Source organism: Anoplopoma fimbria, chromosome 13 (assembly GCF_027596085.1).
Source record: "Anoplopoma fimbria isolate UVic2021 breed Golden Eagle Sablefish chromosome 13, Afim_UVic_2022, whole genome shotgun sequence".
In the NCBI taxonomy this organism is placed as follows: Eukaryota; Metazoa; Chordata; class Actinopteri; order Perciformes; family Anoplopomatidae; genus Anoplopoma; species Anoplopoma fimbria.
Genome location: NC_072461.1, coordinates 26241782 through 26260997, shown reverse-complemented (window position 1 = coordinate 26260997; position 19216 = coordinate 26241782). Strand labels below are relative to the sequence as shown.

The following is a 19216-nucleotide window of genomic DNA, read 5'->3' as shown; positions in this document are numbered from 1 at the left end:
CTGTTAGAAGAGGCCAAGTTCAGCAAATCAAATCAACTAAACACTTGCTAAAAAACTACATTTTTATTCATATATAATAATGATAATAATAGTGTATGTTTTTTTTTCAAAAAGTTTGTTAGTTTCATATTAGAGAGGTTTGTTTCAAGAGTTAATACACCTACACATAGCTTTTGGTTAAACTTTCTATGACGCATTGTTAACAATCTTATAATGTGTTATAACTTGCTTACAACACTTTTTACTTTTACTTATGAGCACTCCTAAATATTCATAATGATTTATAACATAATCATAATTGATTATAGAGTATTTAATAATGACTTATAAGGTCAAGTGTCATAACACATCATAATTGCTGATTATAGTGTATTAGGGATATATTAGTCATAGTTGTAATAGTTAATAATCATTTTATAATGGATATAATCAGTTATAATGTAATGTGTAAATATAAGTAAACCCACTTAGAGTATCTAATAATACAGTGATAATGTTTTACAGCTATAATAATTACAATACTTATATAATAATTATAAAGTATACTAATTAAGTAACTTCATCACAATAAGGAAAATAATCAAATCAAAATACAATATTGCCATAAAACAGTACTGATGATTATTGAATTACAACATTAATCAGTAGAAACAATAAAAGGAGAGCTAGGGTTGCTGCTGGTGTCAGATGTAAATCAAAATATAAAACATATATAAAACAAAAAGCTGAACAAAAGTAGACAGAATTGACATATTTAAACCACGAGTCTTCTTAAGGTACGGTTACCATGGACGCAGCATTATACATCAATAGCATCATTGATGAATTAGTGATAGAGTTCAGTACCTGTCTCCAGTCAGAGGCAGCAGGACCGTTGCTTTCGCCGAGAAGACGATTAACGAGACTCTCATGCTGGGGCTGAAGAGAAAAACAAAAATCAGAAATTAGGTGTTTTTTTATTTATTTTTAAAAAGTGGCGTTAAACTCGTGTTTGATTTATATACTTCTTTACTCAGTTGCTTCCTGTTCTAGTCCCTCACACATTTTACTAAATCAGAATATCAATATATATTTTTTCATCAGAATCCAAAAAGAACATTTAAAAGTGTGATTCAATTCATAAACATTTAAATAAGATACTCTACAAATTTAATAGTTCCAACATTTGGAGAAATATGCTGAATCTCTTTCTTTGTGTTTACTTTTTTCAAACAAAACGGGATCTTGTCTTGCCTAAATATACGCTGACGATAAGAAAATGGCGTCCGCCGCTGACAATATTGAATATGTAATATTTCAATAGGCCTGTGTGCACGCCAGTAAACGCACCAACATGCACATGCAGTGTTGTCTGGTTCCGGTTCTGCCTTTAACAGTAATATTTAACTATCACCAATGCAAAAAATGTAAAAGGGTGCAGGTCTATTTTTTATGTCATTTTTATGTTAAAAAGGAGTTGCCACTTATTTCAATGGCAACCTGGCGCCCATTACAGCCAAGCCCTGGTTTGTACGACTTGATGTTAAAATTGAATCTGTGCCGCGAGGATTTCGACTTCAAACTTGTGATGGTCGAGAGGTTGATGCTCCAAGTCATTGGAATATTATTTCATTTTTTTAGACAGCGAAGATCCTTTTGTTGATTTTTATGATTTCAATCTGGATTTGTTGTTCAGAATGAAGCATTAACTCTGAGATAAGACCATATACTGGAATATTTATGCAGATTTTCTACTTCCTTACTCCATAAAACCATCACTTCCGTCCGTCTTCCTCCTCTTTATCGACCGCCCACACAACACAACACGTAAAATACTCGGGATGGATATTAAGGAGTCGGTGTGAGTGACGGTTTTATAAAAAGCTCCTCCTCGGGCTGAGTTCAGTTCAGGAGAACGGGAGAGATGCATGTAGAATCAACCAAACAGAAGGTCGACTAATATTAGTGTTTGACTTTAAGCAGCTTCTGTGGAAGGAAGTGATTAATCAATACTCGAGACAGGAAACATGTTGCGCTGATGAGTCACACATAAACACACAAACACACACACACACACACACACACACACACACACACACAACACACACACACACACACACACACACACACACACACACACACGTATATAAACTTTGTACCTGTGACTGTTTAAGGGTGTGAACTGCTGTAAGTTTCCTCTGTAAAATCAGAGCTGTTTACATTCAGTATCCCTGCGTCACACGTTACAGCAGATACACCGCCCAATGAATATATTCTACATCCAGCTGAAGTTTGTGAAAGTAAATCAGCACAGAGATAAAGAAAATGTGCAACTCTTGCTGTAAAATGTGCAAAAACTGTTAAATACCTAATTATTAACGCATCTAAAAGCTGTAAAAACAGAAAGAAAAAAATACTCCAATACTTTCGATTGTATTTAAGTTAAAGCAAAGCATCAGCAATTAAAAATTAAATATCACCTTTTTTTTTTTGACCAAGTCCCTCGATATTGATATTGAGACGATATTGTGGGGTTGACTATTGGTGCTTTTACAAAATATTTACACAAGACTTCTGATAAGTAAGCATTAGTAATGTTGACATAATGATGAAGTGGGTAAAAGCAAATCATAGAAAATAATAGAACTGTCTGGTAAGTTCAGAAGATTACATCACTCTACTGTCATTCAGCCTTTAAAAACCAGGAGAAGACAACACTCATGGCATATTGCAATATCCAAAATCTAAGACGATATCTTTTCCCATATCACGTTATATTATTATCATATTTTAACAATATCATAGTTTGAGTAATATAAACATGCTTCTGAAGTGCTCATCTTTATATTTTCGTAATTAAAAGAAGTTGTTTAACAACTGAAGACTGAAATGAGCAAAAATATGATTTAAATAGGAAAATGTAAATACTTTGTACTATTGCATTTCGATCCATATTCCTCCATATTCAACCCATACCTCCATATTATCATTATATACTCGTCATCTCAGTCTCCTCTGTACACAGGCTTTATAATGCATCTCTGTCCATCCTGGAGAGACATTTTTTGGGGAGTTTTTTCTTTTCTGGACCTCAGGTCTGAAGCTAGAATTGGTTGTATGATGCACAAATATGAAATGAATCTGACTCATTTTAACTTCATTTTGAATTTTTTCAATGCAAGTATGATGAACTGAGGGATTACACATATGATCCTCTACAGTACAAGACGACGCAAGTCTATTTCCAGAGAAGTTAATATCTTATGAAACAGTATTTCATCAACATATCTCATAAAATCAGGAACTAGTGCTGATGAAATATAACGGGTCCAGTATCACACAGATGGGAGCAATAATACACATCAATACTTTTGATTAATCGCTGTACTAAATGAAAAAGTAACGCTATTTCAAACCTAATAATACAACAATATAATGAACATATAAAAAGACTGTTTGATGCATATTTAGTTTCATCTTCTACGAATCATTTCTACACAGCTTAAAGACTTGTGTCTGTTATATTTGTGTATGCAGAGCAAAAAAAAAAAGGATCTTTGCATCTCTATTTAAAGCCGTTAGATAAATGTTACAATCTCCTCTGAAATATAGTGTGGAAAACGCTCTGTAGTCTCCACTAAATAAAATCACAACACAGTGTCACCTCCCGTCTCTGTTTCTGAGACACACACAGCACACGGATGCCATCCCACGGCGCGAGCTAAACTTCAGCTAGTTAAGCGCACTAAGTGTTTTTCTTCCTCCAGAGATCCGAAAGCCTCTCGGAGCATAAGGAGAGGTGCTGATAATTCTCACCCACGTGACACATGGCCCAGTTCGCGATCCTCCCCCGCAAAACATCGCACAATCTTTAAAGCCACACGGCCAGACTTAGCAGCCGTGTACGTCCGCATCCTGTCTGCTGAGTTTTCAGAGTCATATGTGGACTTAAAAAACGAACCGAGTCACAGATGATGAAACCGTGGGTGGTGACTTTTAGCGGCGAACTTAAAGGGGGCCTCCTGGTGGAGCTTGTGATTGTATACGATGGCGCCGAAGACAGGCGGGCGATGCCAAGGACATATCGGAGGGTGGTGGTGGTGGTGGGATTTCTTTCTCTTTGGGAGGGTGGTGGTGGTGGTGGTGGGTGGGTGGGGGGGGGGGGGGTTGATGGAGGAGTCCAGTTCGCTCCACATGGCGCGACAGAAGAGCTCTCGGTGAGCGAGCATTGTTTAGCAGATTGTCCTCGTCGCCTCCCAGTGTTCTTTTGCTTTACTGTACATTGTCTGCCCGTCAGCCGCTCGCTCTGTGAGTGGAAGCAACGGGATGGAGTGTGGAAGCCGGACTCCCCCCCCACCCTCCCTCACTCCACCCCCCTAGTGCAAATGGCCATTCTCACAGCCCAGAAGACTGCTCCTCTCTGCCACCCACTCCCACCTGGTGCCTTTGCTATATTTTTCCTTCAACCAAACCACTTCATTCTGGCTGGGTCGCCGCCGTCTGTACTGTGCTGGCAGGCTCTGTTTTTTGACTCAAACGTTATGCAAGCTGAACGTTTCAAGCCGGTTTCTCAATTTTTTTATTAATTTTTTATGAATAATGTGCAAAAACAGGATGTCATAGATTTTTGCAATTTTGATTTTGAAAACAGGTGGGGTGGGGGGGCTGAATGTCGTAGGATCTTTAATTAGAGACATTTATCGGACAAAGCAACCAAAACTGATCAAATAAAAATGTGTTTTGTTCCTGCAACCAACTATTTCCCCATATATTCAATTATCCTGTTATTTTAAAGGGATGCATGCAGATTAATATCTTACTGCTTTATTACATGTTGTTTGAATCATGGCGTGACTTCGTCCGTACAGTATCTGCAGGTCGAAGTGATCATTTCACTTTTTTCTCCCACTTCTTTCAAAACATGAGCATTATGAAACCCTGAAACTTTGTTTTCGTTTCCAGAGAAAAGGTATAATGATGTCGACGCTTTGACCTCACCTCACAAATCGGTCGGTGAGGTTCTTCACAAACGAGTAAATCTCGACCCAGTCGCCGGCGACACTCCCGGACCTGAAAGGAGAAAAACGAAAAAAAAAGAAAAGTCAGTTTGCAGCTCGTCAGCGGCAGCAGCTTGTGTGCTGGTGAGTCGGATACTGTACAGTGTTTGTGCTTTGTAACACAACCACAGTTGGACATTAACACCAGCCACATGCTGCATAATTGTGCTGATAAGTCTGTGTTGTGGAACACTCAAATGTCCACAGGAGCTTTGCCTTTCTACAGATCTATGTGGCTCGTAGAGTTAGCCTTTAATTCCCAAAACAAAAAGGTAGAAAAATCCCTAAGTGATTCATGCAAGAAGCAGTCCTACGAACAGATGTGTAATAATGAGCTGCTGACACTGCTACACATATCTTTATGTCCACTGGTTTCCAGCAGCAGGACTTGAAGCTCCGCGGTGAGAAATTTATTCTTTTTCAATCTTTGGTGACATTTTTTTGTGAATGAAAAACTTCCACACATATAAAATATGGGGTTTTTTAGGGCCATGGATTATGCAAATGATCAAATCTCAGTCCTCAACACGTGGCATTCATCAGGCCTAAACAAGCCGTTTATGAGCAGTTTGTGCAGCCAAGAGAGTTCAGGGAATCCAACGAGAACATTTGTCCAAGAAAGCCTCCCAGAAAAACAAGCATAAGAACACAAATGGTCTTGCCTGAGGCCTAATGTGTCATACGTAACAGAGTTTATTGTCATAAGCTGTAAGAATTTTGAGTGGGGGGGAAAAAAACTAAAAAGTATGATAATGTTAGACATATTTGATTTAATCAGAAAGTCAAGACTAGAAAAAGACTAAAAACTTTGCCAAACTTTAAAAAAAAAAACTGGTATTGGTCAAATTGGAAATTGAACAGTTGAATTGCCAACAAGGAAAAACTCCCCAAATAAAATAAAGAGCATAAGTTTAGAGAGAGATGGTGTGCTGTAGGAGCCTCTGGCAGGAAACGATGATTATAAAGACAAACAGGAAATGTAAAACAGAAGTGCAGCACAAACAGAAATACATCAGATATACATACTTCACTGCTAATGTACTGAATCCAAATAGAGGCCAATGAAGAGTCTATGTAGCGTGATTCCAACGGGGTGAGTCCAGAAGAATGGATTCAATAATAAATGCTGGGATTGTGAGATTTGTTATCTTTCCTGGTTTAATTCCTGGTATTCTTCTTTGCTTTAGTCAAACTTTTTCCTCCTTCCTTCTCTTCCTTCCTTCCATGGCCTCTTCTATCAACCCTTCTTTCTTCAGCTCGTATTAAAAAATGGAAAAAATGGAAACACGAGATTTCGCCTCCCAGCTGCCTTTATTTGAGTCTTTAGTCTCATTAAAACTAATCAAGACGTGCTAACTGTTGGAAAATGATGCCTAGATTTCTGGGACAAACCCATGTTAGCTGGGCGTCAACCTCTCACCTCTCGATAAGTTATGCATAGCAGTTTCTCAATTGAATTTCCAGAAAATGTAATTTGTGATAAAAAAAATATATTCCAAGATAGAAGATTTTATTGTGATTTTATTGTGATTTTATTGTGATTTTATTGTGATTTTATTGTGATTTTATTGTTCCTGTACCAGCGAGAGCAGTTCCCTCATCGCCACTACTGATGTGCCTTTGAGCAGCTCAGTCACCAGCACATCAGACTGGGACTGTACTGGTCTGCTTCCTTGTGTGAGTGTGATCAGGGCGAGTGTCGCCTCGCCTCACAGAACGTTTTCACTGGAAAGAAAAACCCAAACAGTGAAGCTTTCATGAACTTCCCTCAGATTGAGGAACACTCAGTTGGTGTTGGTGCTGCAAGTTTCTGCAAATCCTGCTGCACAAATTGCTGACATTAGGATCTGAGTCTTATCAGGACCATCAGGAAGTCTGACAGTGGACAAAGTAAACTTCCTTCAAAGAGACTTGATGACGGAGCTTTTTCTGCAGATTAGGTTTTTCTTCACATTGCACGAATATAAACGTGCATTGCATCCTCAAATTGTCACAAACGCATACATGCACTCGGGATAATCTCTTTCATCATCCGGTAATTTAGCAATTTAGAGGAGGGTGCGGTAGTTTTTTAAAAAATGGGTCAGGGGAGCAGCGTTTCAACTCAGTGACCCTGAGTAACGGCATGTATCCAAGTCCGGGGAGGACAGGATTAAAAACAGTCCCTGTCAAGTCTGTAAACTCCCTCTGATATGTTGCAGGCATTTTTTTTTTTTCTTGCTTGATGCTATATCAAAGTGTTGCTGAACTGACTGAACTTGGCTCTGCAGCAACTGTGTGTTGGATGCATGAAGAAGCTCTTTGAGAGCATTAAAAAAAAAAAAGACACAGGAAGTCTCCAAATGGTGATGCAACTCTTTCTTGCTAGTTTGCATGATTAACACACAACATTCAAAGGACTTCTCAGTGCTGTTTTTGTTGATATTAAGGATTGAAATGCTCATATGTTAAAGTAAAAGTCCTGTTAGTTGATCCTATAAAAGACTGGGTTGCAACTTTTTGAAATTGCCAAAGAATAGACAGATAATGATCTTCTTTCATCTCTAGAACTGTTGAAATGATGCAACCCTGCACAGAACATGGGTGAATTCATCTATAAAAGTATTTGCAACTAGTGAGCAGTTTTCTTTGTTATGGTGAGGTTGGTAGACGTGACAAACCTCCATTCTTCCATTTTCATTGTCACACCCTTTGTCATCATATCATTTCCCCTTACAATGCGACATGCTGCCAAACCTCATGACATCATGTGACCAACTGTTCTCCTCAGAGACAACACGGTTAAGGTCTGGTTAACCTGAATACTGGTCATGGTTAGATCTGTGTGGTTCCATTAGGGTTTGTCAGAGTGCTCGCTTCCTCCCATGTGACCACTGAGCTTCACACGACTCCAGCCAATCAGAGACGAGCGTCAAGTTATCAATCAGGTCTGATTAGTCACAAGCAAGACGGAAGCTGCGTTCCAAATCAGACATTTTCTATTTACTTTACAGGCTGCAGCCGCCTTTACAAAGTGTGTTCTGTTGCATGCAGTATGCATTCAATCATAACATGGAACTTTGAACTTTGACCCTTTTGCTAACATATCCGTGCTGCAAAGGATTGTGGGTTAGAACAGCCAGAAATATGCTGAGTTTGTCAATGCATCCTCATGAATTAAAATGATGTCTGTTTTTATTTAAACGTTGCTGTGGCTGCAGATGGATGTCAAAGGTCTGTACTGCATTACAACAGAGTGATAACATCTCTTCAACAAAGCTGCTTTTATATACTTGAATCAAATTAACTGCTTCCAATGGCTTCTTTGTTAGTCAGAAACAGAAAACCCCTGCGGTGGAATCATTATGGAAACCTTCACTGCTTTTATACTTTGTGCTGTTTCTCATGTTTTGTAGTCTGACTAATAGATAACATTGTGCTGCATCCTTCTTTTATGGATTGTGAGTTTATATTTTTAGCTTGAATCGACTGTCAGATACCATGATTTCAATTCAGTACATTTATAGCTATGTTTTTATATATTTATTACATTTCATTTTAAAGTTAAGAAACCAATGTTTTAGTAAAGCATGTGTCCATAGATCGTCAAAGATTAGTCGATGGTGTGAATGAGATGGAGGTCATGTCCTTCTATCCTACAATAAGTCAATAATGCAATAATTATCGGGGTCATGTCTTTGTATAGTATGATAGGTCAATAATGTAAAATTGACTGAAGTCATGTCCAGTTTAGGTACAATAAGTCAATAACGCAAAAATGATCGGGGTCAAGTTCTTATATATCGTTGAATTAGGTCGATAACTCACAATGATAGGGGTCAATATTATTGAATTAGGTCGATAACTCAATCAATATATATCATTGAATTAGGTCAAACTCAAGAATGATATATCATATATATTATTGAATTAGGTCGATAACTCAAGAATGATAGGGGTCAAGTCCATATATATTATTGAATTAGGTCGATAACTCAAAAATGATAGGGGTCAAGTCATATATATCATTAGGTGATAACTTGATAGGGGTCAAGTCCATAATATCATTGAATTAGAATAACTCAAAAATGATGGGGGTCAAGTCATATATATTATTGAATTAGGTCGATAACTCAAGAATTATAGGGGTCAAGTCCATATATATCATTGAATTAGGTCGATAACTCAAAATGATACTCCATATATATCATTGGGTCAAGTCCATATATATCATTGAATTAGGTCGATAACTCACAATGATAGGGTCAAGTCCATATATATCATTGAATTAGGTCGATAACTCAAAAATGATGGGGGTCAAGTCATATATATCATTGAATTAGGTCGATAACTCAAGAATGATAGGGGTCAAGTCCATATATATCATTGAATTAGGTCGATAACTCAAAAATGATAGGGGTCAAGTCCATATATATTATTGAATTAGGTCGATAACTCAAGAATGATAGGGGTCAAGTCCATATATATCATTGAATTAGGTCGATAACTCACAATGATGGGGTCAAGTCCATATATATCATTGAATTAGGTCGATAACTCAAGAATGATGGGGTCAAGTCCATATATATCATCAAATTAGGTCCTCATATATCAAGTCATTATCATTGAATTAGGTCGATAACTCAAGAATGATAGGGGTCAAGAATGATTAGGGGGGGTCAAGTCCATATATATCATTGAATTAGGTCGATAACTCAAGAATGATAGGGGTCAAGTCCATATATATCATTGAATTAGGTCGATAACTCACAATGATAGGGGTCAAGTCCATATATATCATTGAATTAGGTCGATAACTCAAGAATGATAGGGGTCAAGTCCATATATATCGTTGAATTAGGTCGATAACTCAAAATGATAGGGGTCAAGTCCATATATATCATTGAATTAGGTCGATAACTCAAAAATGATCCAAGTCATATATATTATTGAATTAGGTCGATAACTCACAATGATAGGGGTCAAGTCCATATATATCATTGAATTAGGTCGATAACTCAAAATGATAGGGGTCAAGTCCATATATATCATTGAATTAGGTCGATAACTCACAATGATGGGGGTCAAGTCATATATATTATTGAATTAGGTCGATAACTCAAGAATGATAGGGGTCAAGTCCATATATATCATTGAATTAGGTCGATAACTCAAAATGATGGGGTCAAGTCCATATATATCGTTGAATTAGGTCGATAACTCAAGAATTATAGGGGTCAAGTCCATATATATCGTTGAATTAGGTCGATAACTCAAAAATGATGGGGGTCATATTCATATAAATCGTACAATAAGTCGATTACGTAACATTTAGTGAGGTCCAGTTCATCCCAAAGGCTTTTGATGGGGTTAAGTTCAGGGCTCTGTGCAAAACCAGTCAAGCTCTCCCACACTAAACTGGGAAAACCATTTCTTTACGAACTCTTGATCTGGCTTTTGTGCAAATGGATGTTGTCATAATGCAACAGGAAAGGGCCTTCCCACAAACAACTGCCATCCAGACATCCCTTTTATCAAACATATGATGACACCCTTATCCACATGGGTAGTACCACGTGAGGAGAGGAGTAGTCACCATTTATGGGGTTAAATAAAACAGTTTGTGATGATGCAAAACACATGTGCATCTCCTAATCAGGTTACAGCAGATACATTTCTTTTCTCTCTGGTACTTACTTGTCCAAAACAAAGTAGAGGTCATAAGCTCCATGACAGGACGCCTCTTCAGCCCAGCAGGACGAGGAGAACAGAGCCAGGAGGACCACAGCGAGAGCCGCCGAAGTCCACCGAGTCTTTCCGGAAAAACCTTCACCCTCCTTGAGGAAATAACGCGTCAACTTTTGCAACATTGTTGGATAGTTAAAAGTTCCGAGTTGGGAAAATTAAAAATTAAAAAAAATTAAAAAAATTAAAAATAAATAGCCTTTTGTATAGTTAAAAGTTCCGAGTTGAAAAAATAAATTAAAAAAATAAATAAATATTTTTTTGGTTTTTTTTAAGAGAGCGCGGTGACGAGCGTGGAGCATGAAGTGCGCATCCCCGGAGCTGCGCGTCAAAGAGTTCCTGCAGAAAAACAAACCCAGTTTTACTGACTTGTCCTGCGAAATAAAGGAAACCACCGCCCCGACGTCACCGGCTGTTCAGTTTCTTCATCTTCCTGACTCACCCTTCACTCACTCCACATCCTCAATAAAAGCAAAACAGCCTCCTGAGCTCGCATGGAGCTTGTTTTTTAAGAGGATAGATCTCTGCAGGAAAGCAAAACTTCACAGCGCTACAAAGTATTCACAAGAAAAGTTTGGCTACCTTCAAGTGCTCCCTCCAAAGCTCGGGTTTCTGAGTGCTGCAGGAGTGACTTTATTCAACACAGTTGGAAATGATTAAAAGATTCTGTGATATGAGTCAAATCACTTGTGTTTTGTTTCATAAATGAACTGTGATCATTTTTGAGAATTTAACAGTATGTTTTTTTATAAAGAAGTGAGTAAGAATGTATGAAACTTCCTCAATTGATTACTTTTATATTTGCATTGTAAGTTTTCTGGAGTTCTATGTTTAAATATGTAAATGAGCATGTTTGTTATTAAATATGTGATAAATTGCATACCTTTTCAAAACAGAAATCTGATCATTGGATTAAGAATTATTCAAAAATTCTTGTTTCATGTTGTTGACATGTTAGAGTCAAAGGTTTTCATAGAGGGAATTATGGATATATTTTTGTAGCACTCCATAAATCAGAAAATACTCTTAACAATCATAAATAAATCTAGTTTCTCAATGTTTTTAGAAATTAAATGTTGTATAAATCAGGCTATGAATGATATATGAACAAATAAGCATATTTTGTAAAATGACATAGATTTTTAGAACACACTACAGGTGAATAAAACATTTGAGGCATAATCTAATGGTAATAAATGGGGTTAATAGTCGTTTTTTAGTAGAGTATAAGAAGAAGGTTTATAAAAGGAACCTAAATATCAGCATTAAAAGGTCAAATGTTGTTATTGTCATCATACAAAACAGGATTGCACAATGAAATGCTGTTGTATTTCTAATCATGTGAAGAACTTCCCCCTTTTGGTGTCAAATTACAGATGCATTCATGTTAAATCTGCATTATCTTTCTGTCAGGATTCAGTCTAACTGCTGGATTTCACAAAGAAAAGGTCGATCTGATCTTTCCAACAGCACCTCAAGGCCTCGTCTGTTACCAGCCTAGTGCGCATGCGCGAGATGGAACCAGCTGTTGGACTTCTGCAGAGCAGGAGGTCCAAGTGCATGCACCCAATGACAACTGTATCTTCTTCTGTACGAGGCTACCAAACAATGTGGCATTAACAGTATTCACGCAGGTCAGAGGTCAAGTCAGATGCTTCAGTTTAGTTATTTTTATATTTTTTTAGACTGCTCATGAGCAAGGCAGCTCCACTATAGAGGTTGGAGGTTGGATTCCCTATGGGTTTGTTGTGGCACACTTTTATTTAATTATATATTATTATTATTTAAAAACTATTTGCTAATGGTTCTTTTTTGCTAATATATATATATATATATATATAAATTATATATTTTTCTTTAACTGAATTATACACAGTTTTTTATTCTTTAATGTATTATACAGTGTTTTTATTCTTCATAATGTCATGCATACACATTTATGTTTGTATATTTATGTGTATATATACTTTATACATATGTTTAGATATACATATATGTGTATATATACAAGCATATATGTTTATAAATATATATCACTATAATGGCAACTGAATAACTGCTCCTACATGAAACAAAAACGTGTGTTTGTGTAAAAACACATCTTGTTGGCCTGTAAACTACAAAATTGCTCGGAATTAACACAGAAAGGGGACCTTAGATTTCCATTTCTCAATTTAGAGCTATAACAATTGATTACTAGTTGGAACATCTCCCTTTCTCATAATTTCCCAAATATTCTTTGATATCCAGGTTGAGAGCCTCTCACTGAAGCACAGATATCAGGTTGGCTTTCACTACGTCCGTGAAATACTTTGTTTAAAACAGTATGACCACCTGGCAAACCACCACACATCCAACACTCTTTTCCCAAGAAAGAGGAAACAGAAAAAATATTCTGGCACAATTAGGACAGGAAGAGGTTACAGATGTGATGCCTGCCATGTGTGAAATCAAAGTGTGAGGACAAATTATGCAATTTAGAATCAAAGTAATTCCTATATACTGTATATTGTTATAGGAGATGGTGTTTTTGTTGGCCCTTCTGTGTTTCTTTTCTCTTTAGTTTTTAATGAAAACTCCTTTGACCTCTACCGCTCCTCTTCTCCTCCTACCCACAAGGCCGGCAACCAGCTGGATCTTATCTTCACTAGACTGTTCTACTGCTAACCTCTCTGTCACTCCCCTCCAGCTCTCGGACCACTACTTCATGTCCTACTCCCTCTCCCTCTCCTCTCCCCCCTTACTTCCTCCACCTACCCACATGGTTTCTACCCGTAGTCACCTCCGCTCCCTCTCCCCCGCTGATCTTTCCTCTTCCGTTACCTCTGCCCTCCCTGACCCTGAATCCTTCTCTCTCCTATCCCCCGATACTGCTACTGATCTTCTCCTCTCCACCCTTTCCTCCTCTTTGGACAACCTCTGTCCCTTCACCTCCAGGCCTGCACGGCCAACTCCACCTGCCCCGTGGCTGTGGGACTCAGTGCGTACTGATAGACGGAGCCTAAGAGCGGCTGAGCGTAAATGGAGAACAGGCAAACTCCCGGACGACCTTCTTAACTTCCAATCTCTCCTTTCCACTTTCTCCTCCTCTCTATCTACTGCTAAAGCGGCTTTTTTCCGCTCTAAAATCCTAACCTCTGCTTCCAATCCTAAAAAAACTCTTTGAAACTTTCTCTTCACTCCTCCAACCCCCACCCCCTCCTCCTACTTCCTCCCTTCTCCCTGATGATTTCGCCAACTTCTTTGACAAGAAGGTAAACGATATCAGATCCTCCTTCTCTCAGCCCCCCCTCTCCCAGACGCTTTTATCCAAAGCGACGGTGCAGGTGCTCATCCAGGCTCTGGTCATCTCCCGCCTGGACTACTGCAACTCACTACTTGCCGGAGCCCCGGCGTCGGCCATCAGACCTCTGGAGCTCGTCCAGAAAGCTGCAACTCGTCTGGTGTTCAATCGCCCCAAGTTCTCCCACACAACTTCCCTTCTCCGTTCTCTACACTGGCTCCCTGTAAGAGCTCGCATCCAGTTACAGACTCTGGTGCTAGCCTACAGGGCAGTGAAAGGAACAGCTCCTTCCTATCTCCAGGCCATGGTCAAGCCCTACACCCCCGCCCGACCACTTGCCTCTGCTGCCTCGGGGCGACTGGTTGCCCCGTCGCTCAGAGGTCCCTGCGGCCGATCCACCCGGTCACAGCTTCTTTCTGTCCTGGCCCCTCAGTGGTGGAATGAACTCCCCACTGACGTCAGGACAGCAGAGTCGCTGCCCATCTTTAGGCGCAGGCTTCAAAAGTACTACCCTCTTCAAGAATTGTATTCTACCCTAGAGCCTTATTGTATTCTCGTTTAGCACTTATTGCATTCGTATTAGTTTATTGCACTTATCCTATTCGTAGTAGTTTGTAGCACTTATTGTATTCGTATTAGTTTGTTGCACTTATTGTTTTCGTAGTAATTTGCCTCTGCACTATACTTTTGCTCTGGTTTATGCTTTTAGATGCTTGTTTAAGAAAGGAGATGCACTTATGACTTCTGGTGACTAGTAGTTCTCTTGAATACCTATGTTGAATACACTTCCTGTAAGTCGCTTTGGATAAAAGCGTCTGCTAAATGACTGTAATGTAAATGTAATGTAATGTAATGTAATGATGACCCTCATATGTACCCAAGAAAAACTTTAGCCTTTGCTCCTTCAATAACACACAACAGAAACAGACTATAAAAATCCAGTAAAACTGTTGAGAAATGGTTTCCTCAAGCAAAAATAATATTGACTTGGTTACCTACATAATACCTCATTGAAAGCATTGAGCATCACAGCTATGACATACAACAATACAGGGATCTTTTTCTGTTTACCATTTAATTAAATTTGCCTTTATATTCATGGATGCTGCAGGTGCCTCCATCCTCGACATGGATGTCTCATTGTGCCATTTTTTAAAGCCCCCCCCCATCCCTGGCAGACTCGGTGCATGTCTCTACTCATTGATCTGCACAGAGAGCTGAACCTCTAAACCTTGGCATTGCACCGTGGAGCTGCACGAACCGAAGCCTTCCTCCTCTGTTTAACCAAAACGCATAACAAAATATGGCCATGTGGGCATTCCAAAACAAAACAAAAAGTCTTTGAGGGAATACGGCGACGGATGATGCAAATGTTCTTGTTGACTCAAGATGAGTGATAACGTTCCGTAACTCCTGCACTATCTCCCCCTCAGGTAACAATAAACACTAATGACACATGTGGGGTTTTTTCATACGGGACATACTGGAAATTCAAGGTGCCTCTTGTTTGAACAAGGTGTGTGTAGCCGGTGGAGGATGTGACTTCAGGCTATGGATTAATGTAAAATCACAGACAGGCACTCAGAGTGAAAACAACACACAGCTGCTGTTGAGCTCTAGTTTACCTGTACGTGCCACAACAAGTGTTCTCAATAAAAAGGGTTTTATGTATTTATTGTAATGTCTTTAATACATGTAGGCATATTTGTTTTGCTGGTTTTATAAGGTATGTCCATATTATAGATGGTAGCAGCATTGAAATCTATGCAAATCTAACAATTATCCTTATACGATGGTTAGTATGTTAGTACGTTTTCGAGCAAAGTCCAGCAACACATTTCAATGTACTAATCCAAACAGTCTTTTCAAAATAAACTTCTGTCTTCACTGGAAACAACTCAGTTAGATTTAGGTAACAAAACTACTTATTTAGGTTGAGGAAAATATCGTAGGGTTTGGGTTAAAATAACTGCAAAGGTGGCGTTACCTAAGTTGAGAAGATACGTGACAAATAAATCAACATTGATTTCTCGTTTTACAAGTGACATGAACAATGTGGGCGGCTGTGGCGTAGTGGAGAGCAAGGTAGTTCTCCAATCAGAGGATCGATACCCGGCTTCAGCAGTCGACACTTAACCCCAAGTTGCTCCCGAAGGCTTGCCATCGGTGTGGACTGGATGTTGCATGAATGTTAGTTAGAGTCTGATGGTGGCACCTTGATGGTAGCCTGTCATCAGTGTGTGAATGGGTGAATGATATGTAATATACTACTGACTGTAAGTCGCTTTGGATAAAAGCGTCTGCTAAATGACTGTAATGTAATGTAATGTTCTCCTGGGTGAAAGACTGATTTCTGTTTTACCCATTGACCTCGACCTCTACGCTCCTTCGTGGGTTTCTACGGTCTTTATACTTTGAGATTCATGATTACGTGTGGTACATAGAAATTGTTTTCTTGGGATATCTGCAGATTACAGCGCATTTATTTTTGTAGTTTTAGCTACGAACACTGTATGAGAGCAGCCTGAATCTAGCAGTAAAATAAAAGCTTGTAGTCCATATCCTGTAAATTTGGAGGCAATCAAAACCCTTTTTTCTGTTATCACTTTAATATATTCCTAACTGTGACAAGACATACTGTGATCTTTTCTACTTGCAAAGGTGGGACAAAGTTCTTGTTTTGCAAGTTTCAGGAAGTTCTCTTACTCAAACCAATAAAACACGTAATATACAAAGGAACCGTATTTTTCTTTTGTTTTGCATCTGTGTGAAAAAACTGCGCTGTCACACAACTCCATATCAGTGAGCTAATTACCACTAACACACCTCATCAAATCTGAATAGTCCAGAGAACAGCGACACACGAGTATAATTATCGGGCAAATCAAAGTATAATTAGATTTTAATTAGAATGTTAATTCTTTTGCACGCTGCTTGGTTTCAGTATATGCTGCCTAACTCGGTGTATCCTGAGCAGGGCTCCATAAAACAAAGGGAACAGGGAAAAAAAAAAAACAAGCGTGTATTTCCTATTGTTTGGGAAATCCAGTGGCTTGAGAAAATAGTTGTAGTGCATTGATTTGTCATGGGGCTTTTAAGCTGGAGGGGAAATCAAAAGTGACAGTTAAAACAACAAAACTAATTTCAGGAAAGCAGTGAAGTGTTGAAGCTAATCACGAGATGAAGCCATGACAAAACGCAAAAGTGCAACAACAAACACATATTTCTATTTGTCAAGATACTAAGCTAAGTGTTCCATTGCCTTCAGACCTTTGACCTAATTCTTCAAAATCATAATTTTCTCATTTAGATATGTTAGGAGAAATTGGCTTGAGACATTACTCATTTAAATTGTACATAAGTGATAACAATAAAAAGGTTGATAGACTTTTCCCCTCCAAAGGACCAAATCCCTTTAGCCTAGCTTAGCACAAAGACTAAAATCTAACAACTTAAACGATATCTAACTTGCAAATGGTATTCATATTCAATATGTGAATAAATACAAGACTTTGTGTTTTAATGACCAGTTAGCTTGCACACTTGAACAATTTCTTACCCAACAACAGTCAGGCCCGGTGTGAATGGGGTAATCTCAGAATCCCTGCTTTAACGTTCAAGTCACACTTAAATGTTCAAGATCTAAGATTGGGAGAATAAGGATTGCCTCTCAACGTTTCCACAGTGGGCCGGCTGCTCAATGCTAACAGTGCTAAAAGCGGTAACAGTTCAAACTACGGAGAAAGAGAAAATATTTTTTCCCAACATCTTTATATCATTTGTTACCTCCATCTGCTCCACTCGACCTTCTTCAGCTCTAGGACAAAGAGCCCCAAACAAGACTAAAATAAGACAACCAGATTCCTTTTATTTCATTTTTTAATAAAGGATACATCCATCTAGTTATAGTTATGAATGTGTTTGACTGATATTTAACTATTAATAGGAGGAAAAATGAGCCGGCGTCTTGAGCTCGACACTCCGAGTTTTATTTGTTTTTTAGTTTCCGTTTTTCCTCCATCCCCTCAATTTATCAATAAGATTTCCCTTTCTGTAGTTTAGTGCACAGTAGATATTTCTTCATAGTTCTGCAGGACGGAGACTGTACTGCTTCGTCCTCTGAAAAGTCCTTGAAGTTAAAACTGCTGCATGCTGATGATGCTTCATCAAGAGAAAAAAAACAAAAAAACTCGTTATCGATAATTGGAGAGGCGTCAGAAAATCAGAGCACCTCAAGAAAACCAACCAAAGAAATATTAGTCACCATAACAAAGATCCATGGAGCCCTAATGGCGTCTATAACTCATGATTACCTTAATAACTGTTATTTTAGCTTGTTTTTCCTCCTTTGAGAAAGCATTGTTTGTCACTAATGGCATCTTAAGTTGAAATTGAGTGCCTTGCCCGCAAGTAAACAGCATCTATCAATCATGACTTGAGGCCAAGTGTCAAAGCACACAACCGCCAAGAGTGTGTGTTTTTGTAATGAGTGTTGTGTGTGTGTGTGTGTTTGGGATTTTGCACGCAGTGACCATCTTTTCTTGTTTTCAACACGTCGACATGTAAACTCATCAGCTTCATCAGTGACTGTTGGAGCAGAAGACACGTTGCCATGTTGGAGGATCCGAACTAATGTGGTGTTTAAATCTGTGCAATATACAGGATTGGTTTAGTTATTCTTTCAGCATGGTGGTTTGTCCATTTGTGCAACGCCTTATGACAATGATGTAGTAGTGTTTGCTGCTGCTGCTTTGCACATTACATTGTGTACATTTTAATGCTGGTATTCACAATGTTTTATCTAATCCCTGCCTTATTTATTCCTTGTAAATATGCGTAGTCGTTTAGGACAATGCACCAATTGAGGCTGACGCAACTGCAATGTCATTGTGCTTGCAAAATGACAATAAAGTTCTTGATTGATTGATTTATTAAGTAATTAGGGAGCAAACCTCACACCTACCTAACGACAGAAAAGTTGGGTTTAGAAAAAATATCATGGTTTGTCTTGAGATAAGTTCATCTTAATACGTACATAAGTATGTGACGTAGTTCCTCCATTATGTACATGAGGTAGTACATGATGTCCTCCCATACTGAAGTATGTAGTAATGTAGTTATATAGTGATGTAGTTTTGTGTGAAACTTAAAATAACGTGTTGACTTTTGGTTT

The 19216-nt window shown here is 38.5% G+C and overlaps 1 protein-coding gene across 2 annotated transcripts in view; it reads right to left on the bottom strand.

Moving 5' to 3' along the window:
- antxr2a (ANTXR cell adhesion molecule 2a) overlaps window positions 1-11442 on the bottom strand; it is a 90574-nt gene extending 79132 nt beyond the window's left edge. The window contains exons 1-4 of one of the 2 annotated variants that reach the window (XM_054610504.1): window positions 11203-11442; window positions 10713-11099; window positions 4978-5049; window positions 847-918 (exon numbers count right to left, since the gene is read on the bottom strand). In XM_054610504.1, coding sequence (XP_054466479.1) covers window positions 847-918; window positions 4978-5049; window positions 10713-10885 — 317 coding nt within the window. In that variant the 5' untranslated portion in view covers window positions 10886-11099; window positions 11203-11442. Of the gene's footprint in view, window positions 1-846; window positions 919-4977; window positions 5050-10712 lie in introns of both variants that reach the window. The other variant, XM_054610503.1, reaches the window with a different exon arrangement.
- Window positions 11443-19216: the final 7774 nt, after the last annotated feature.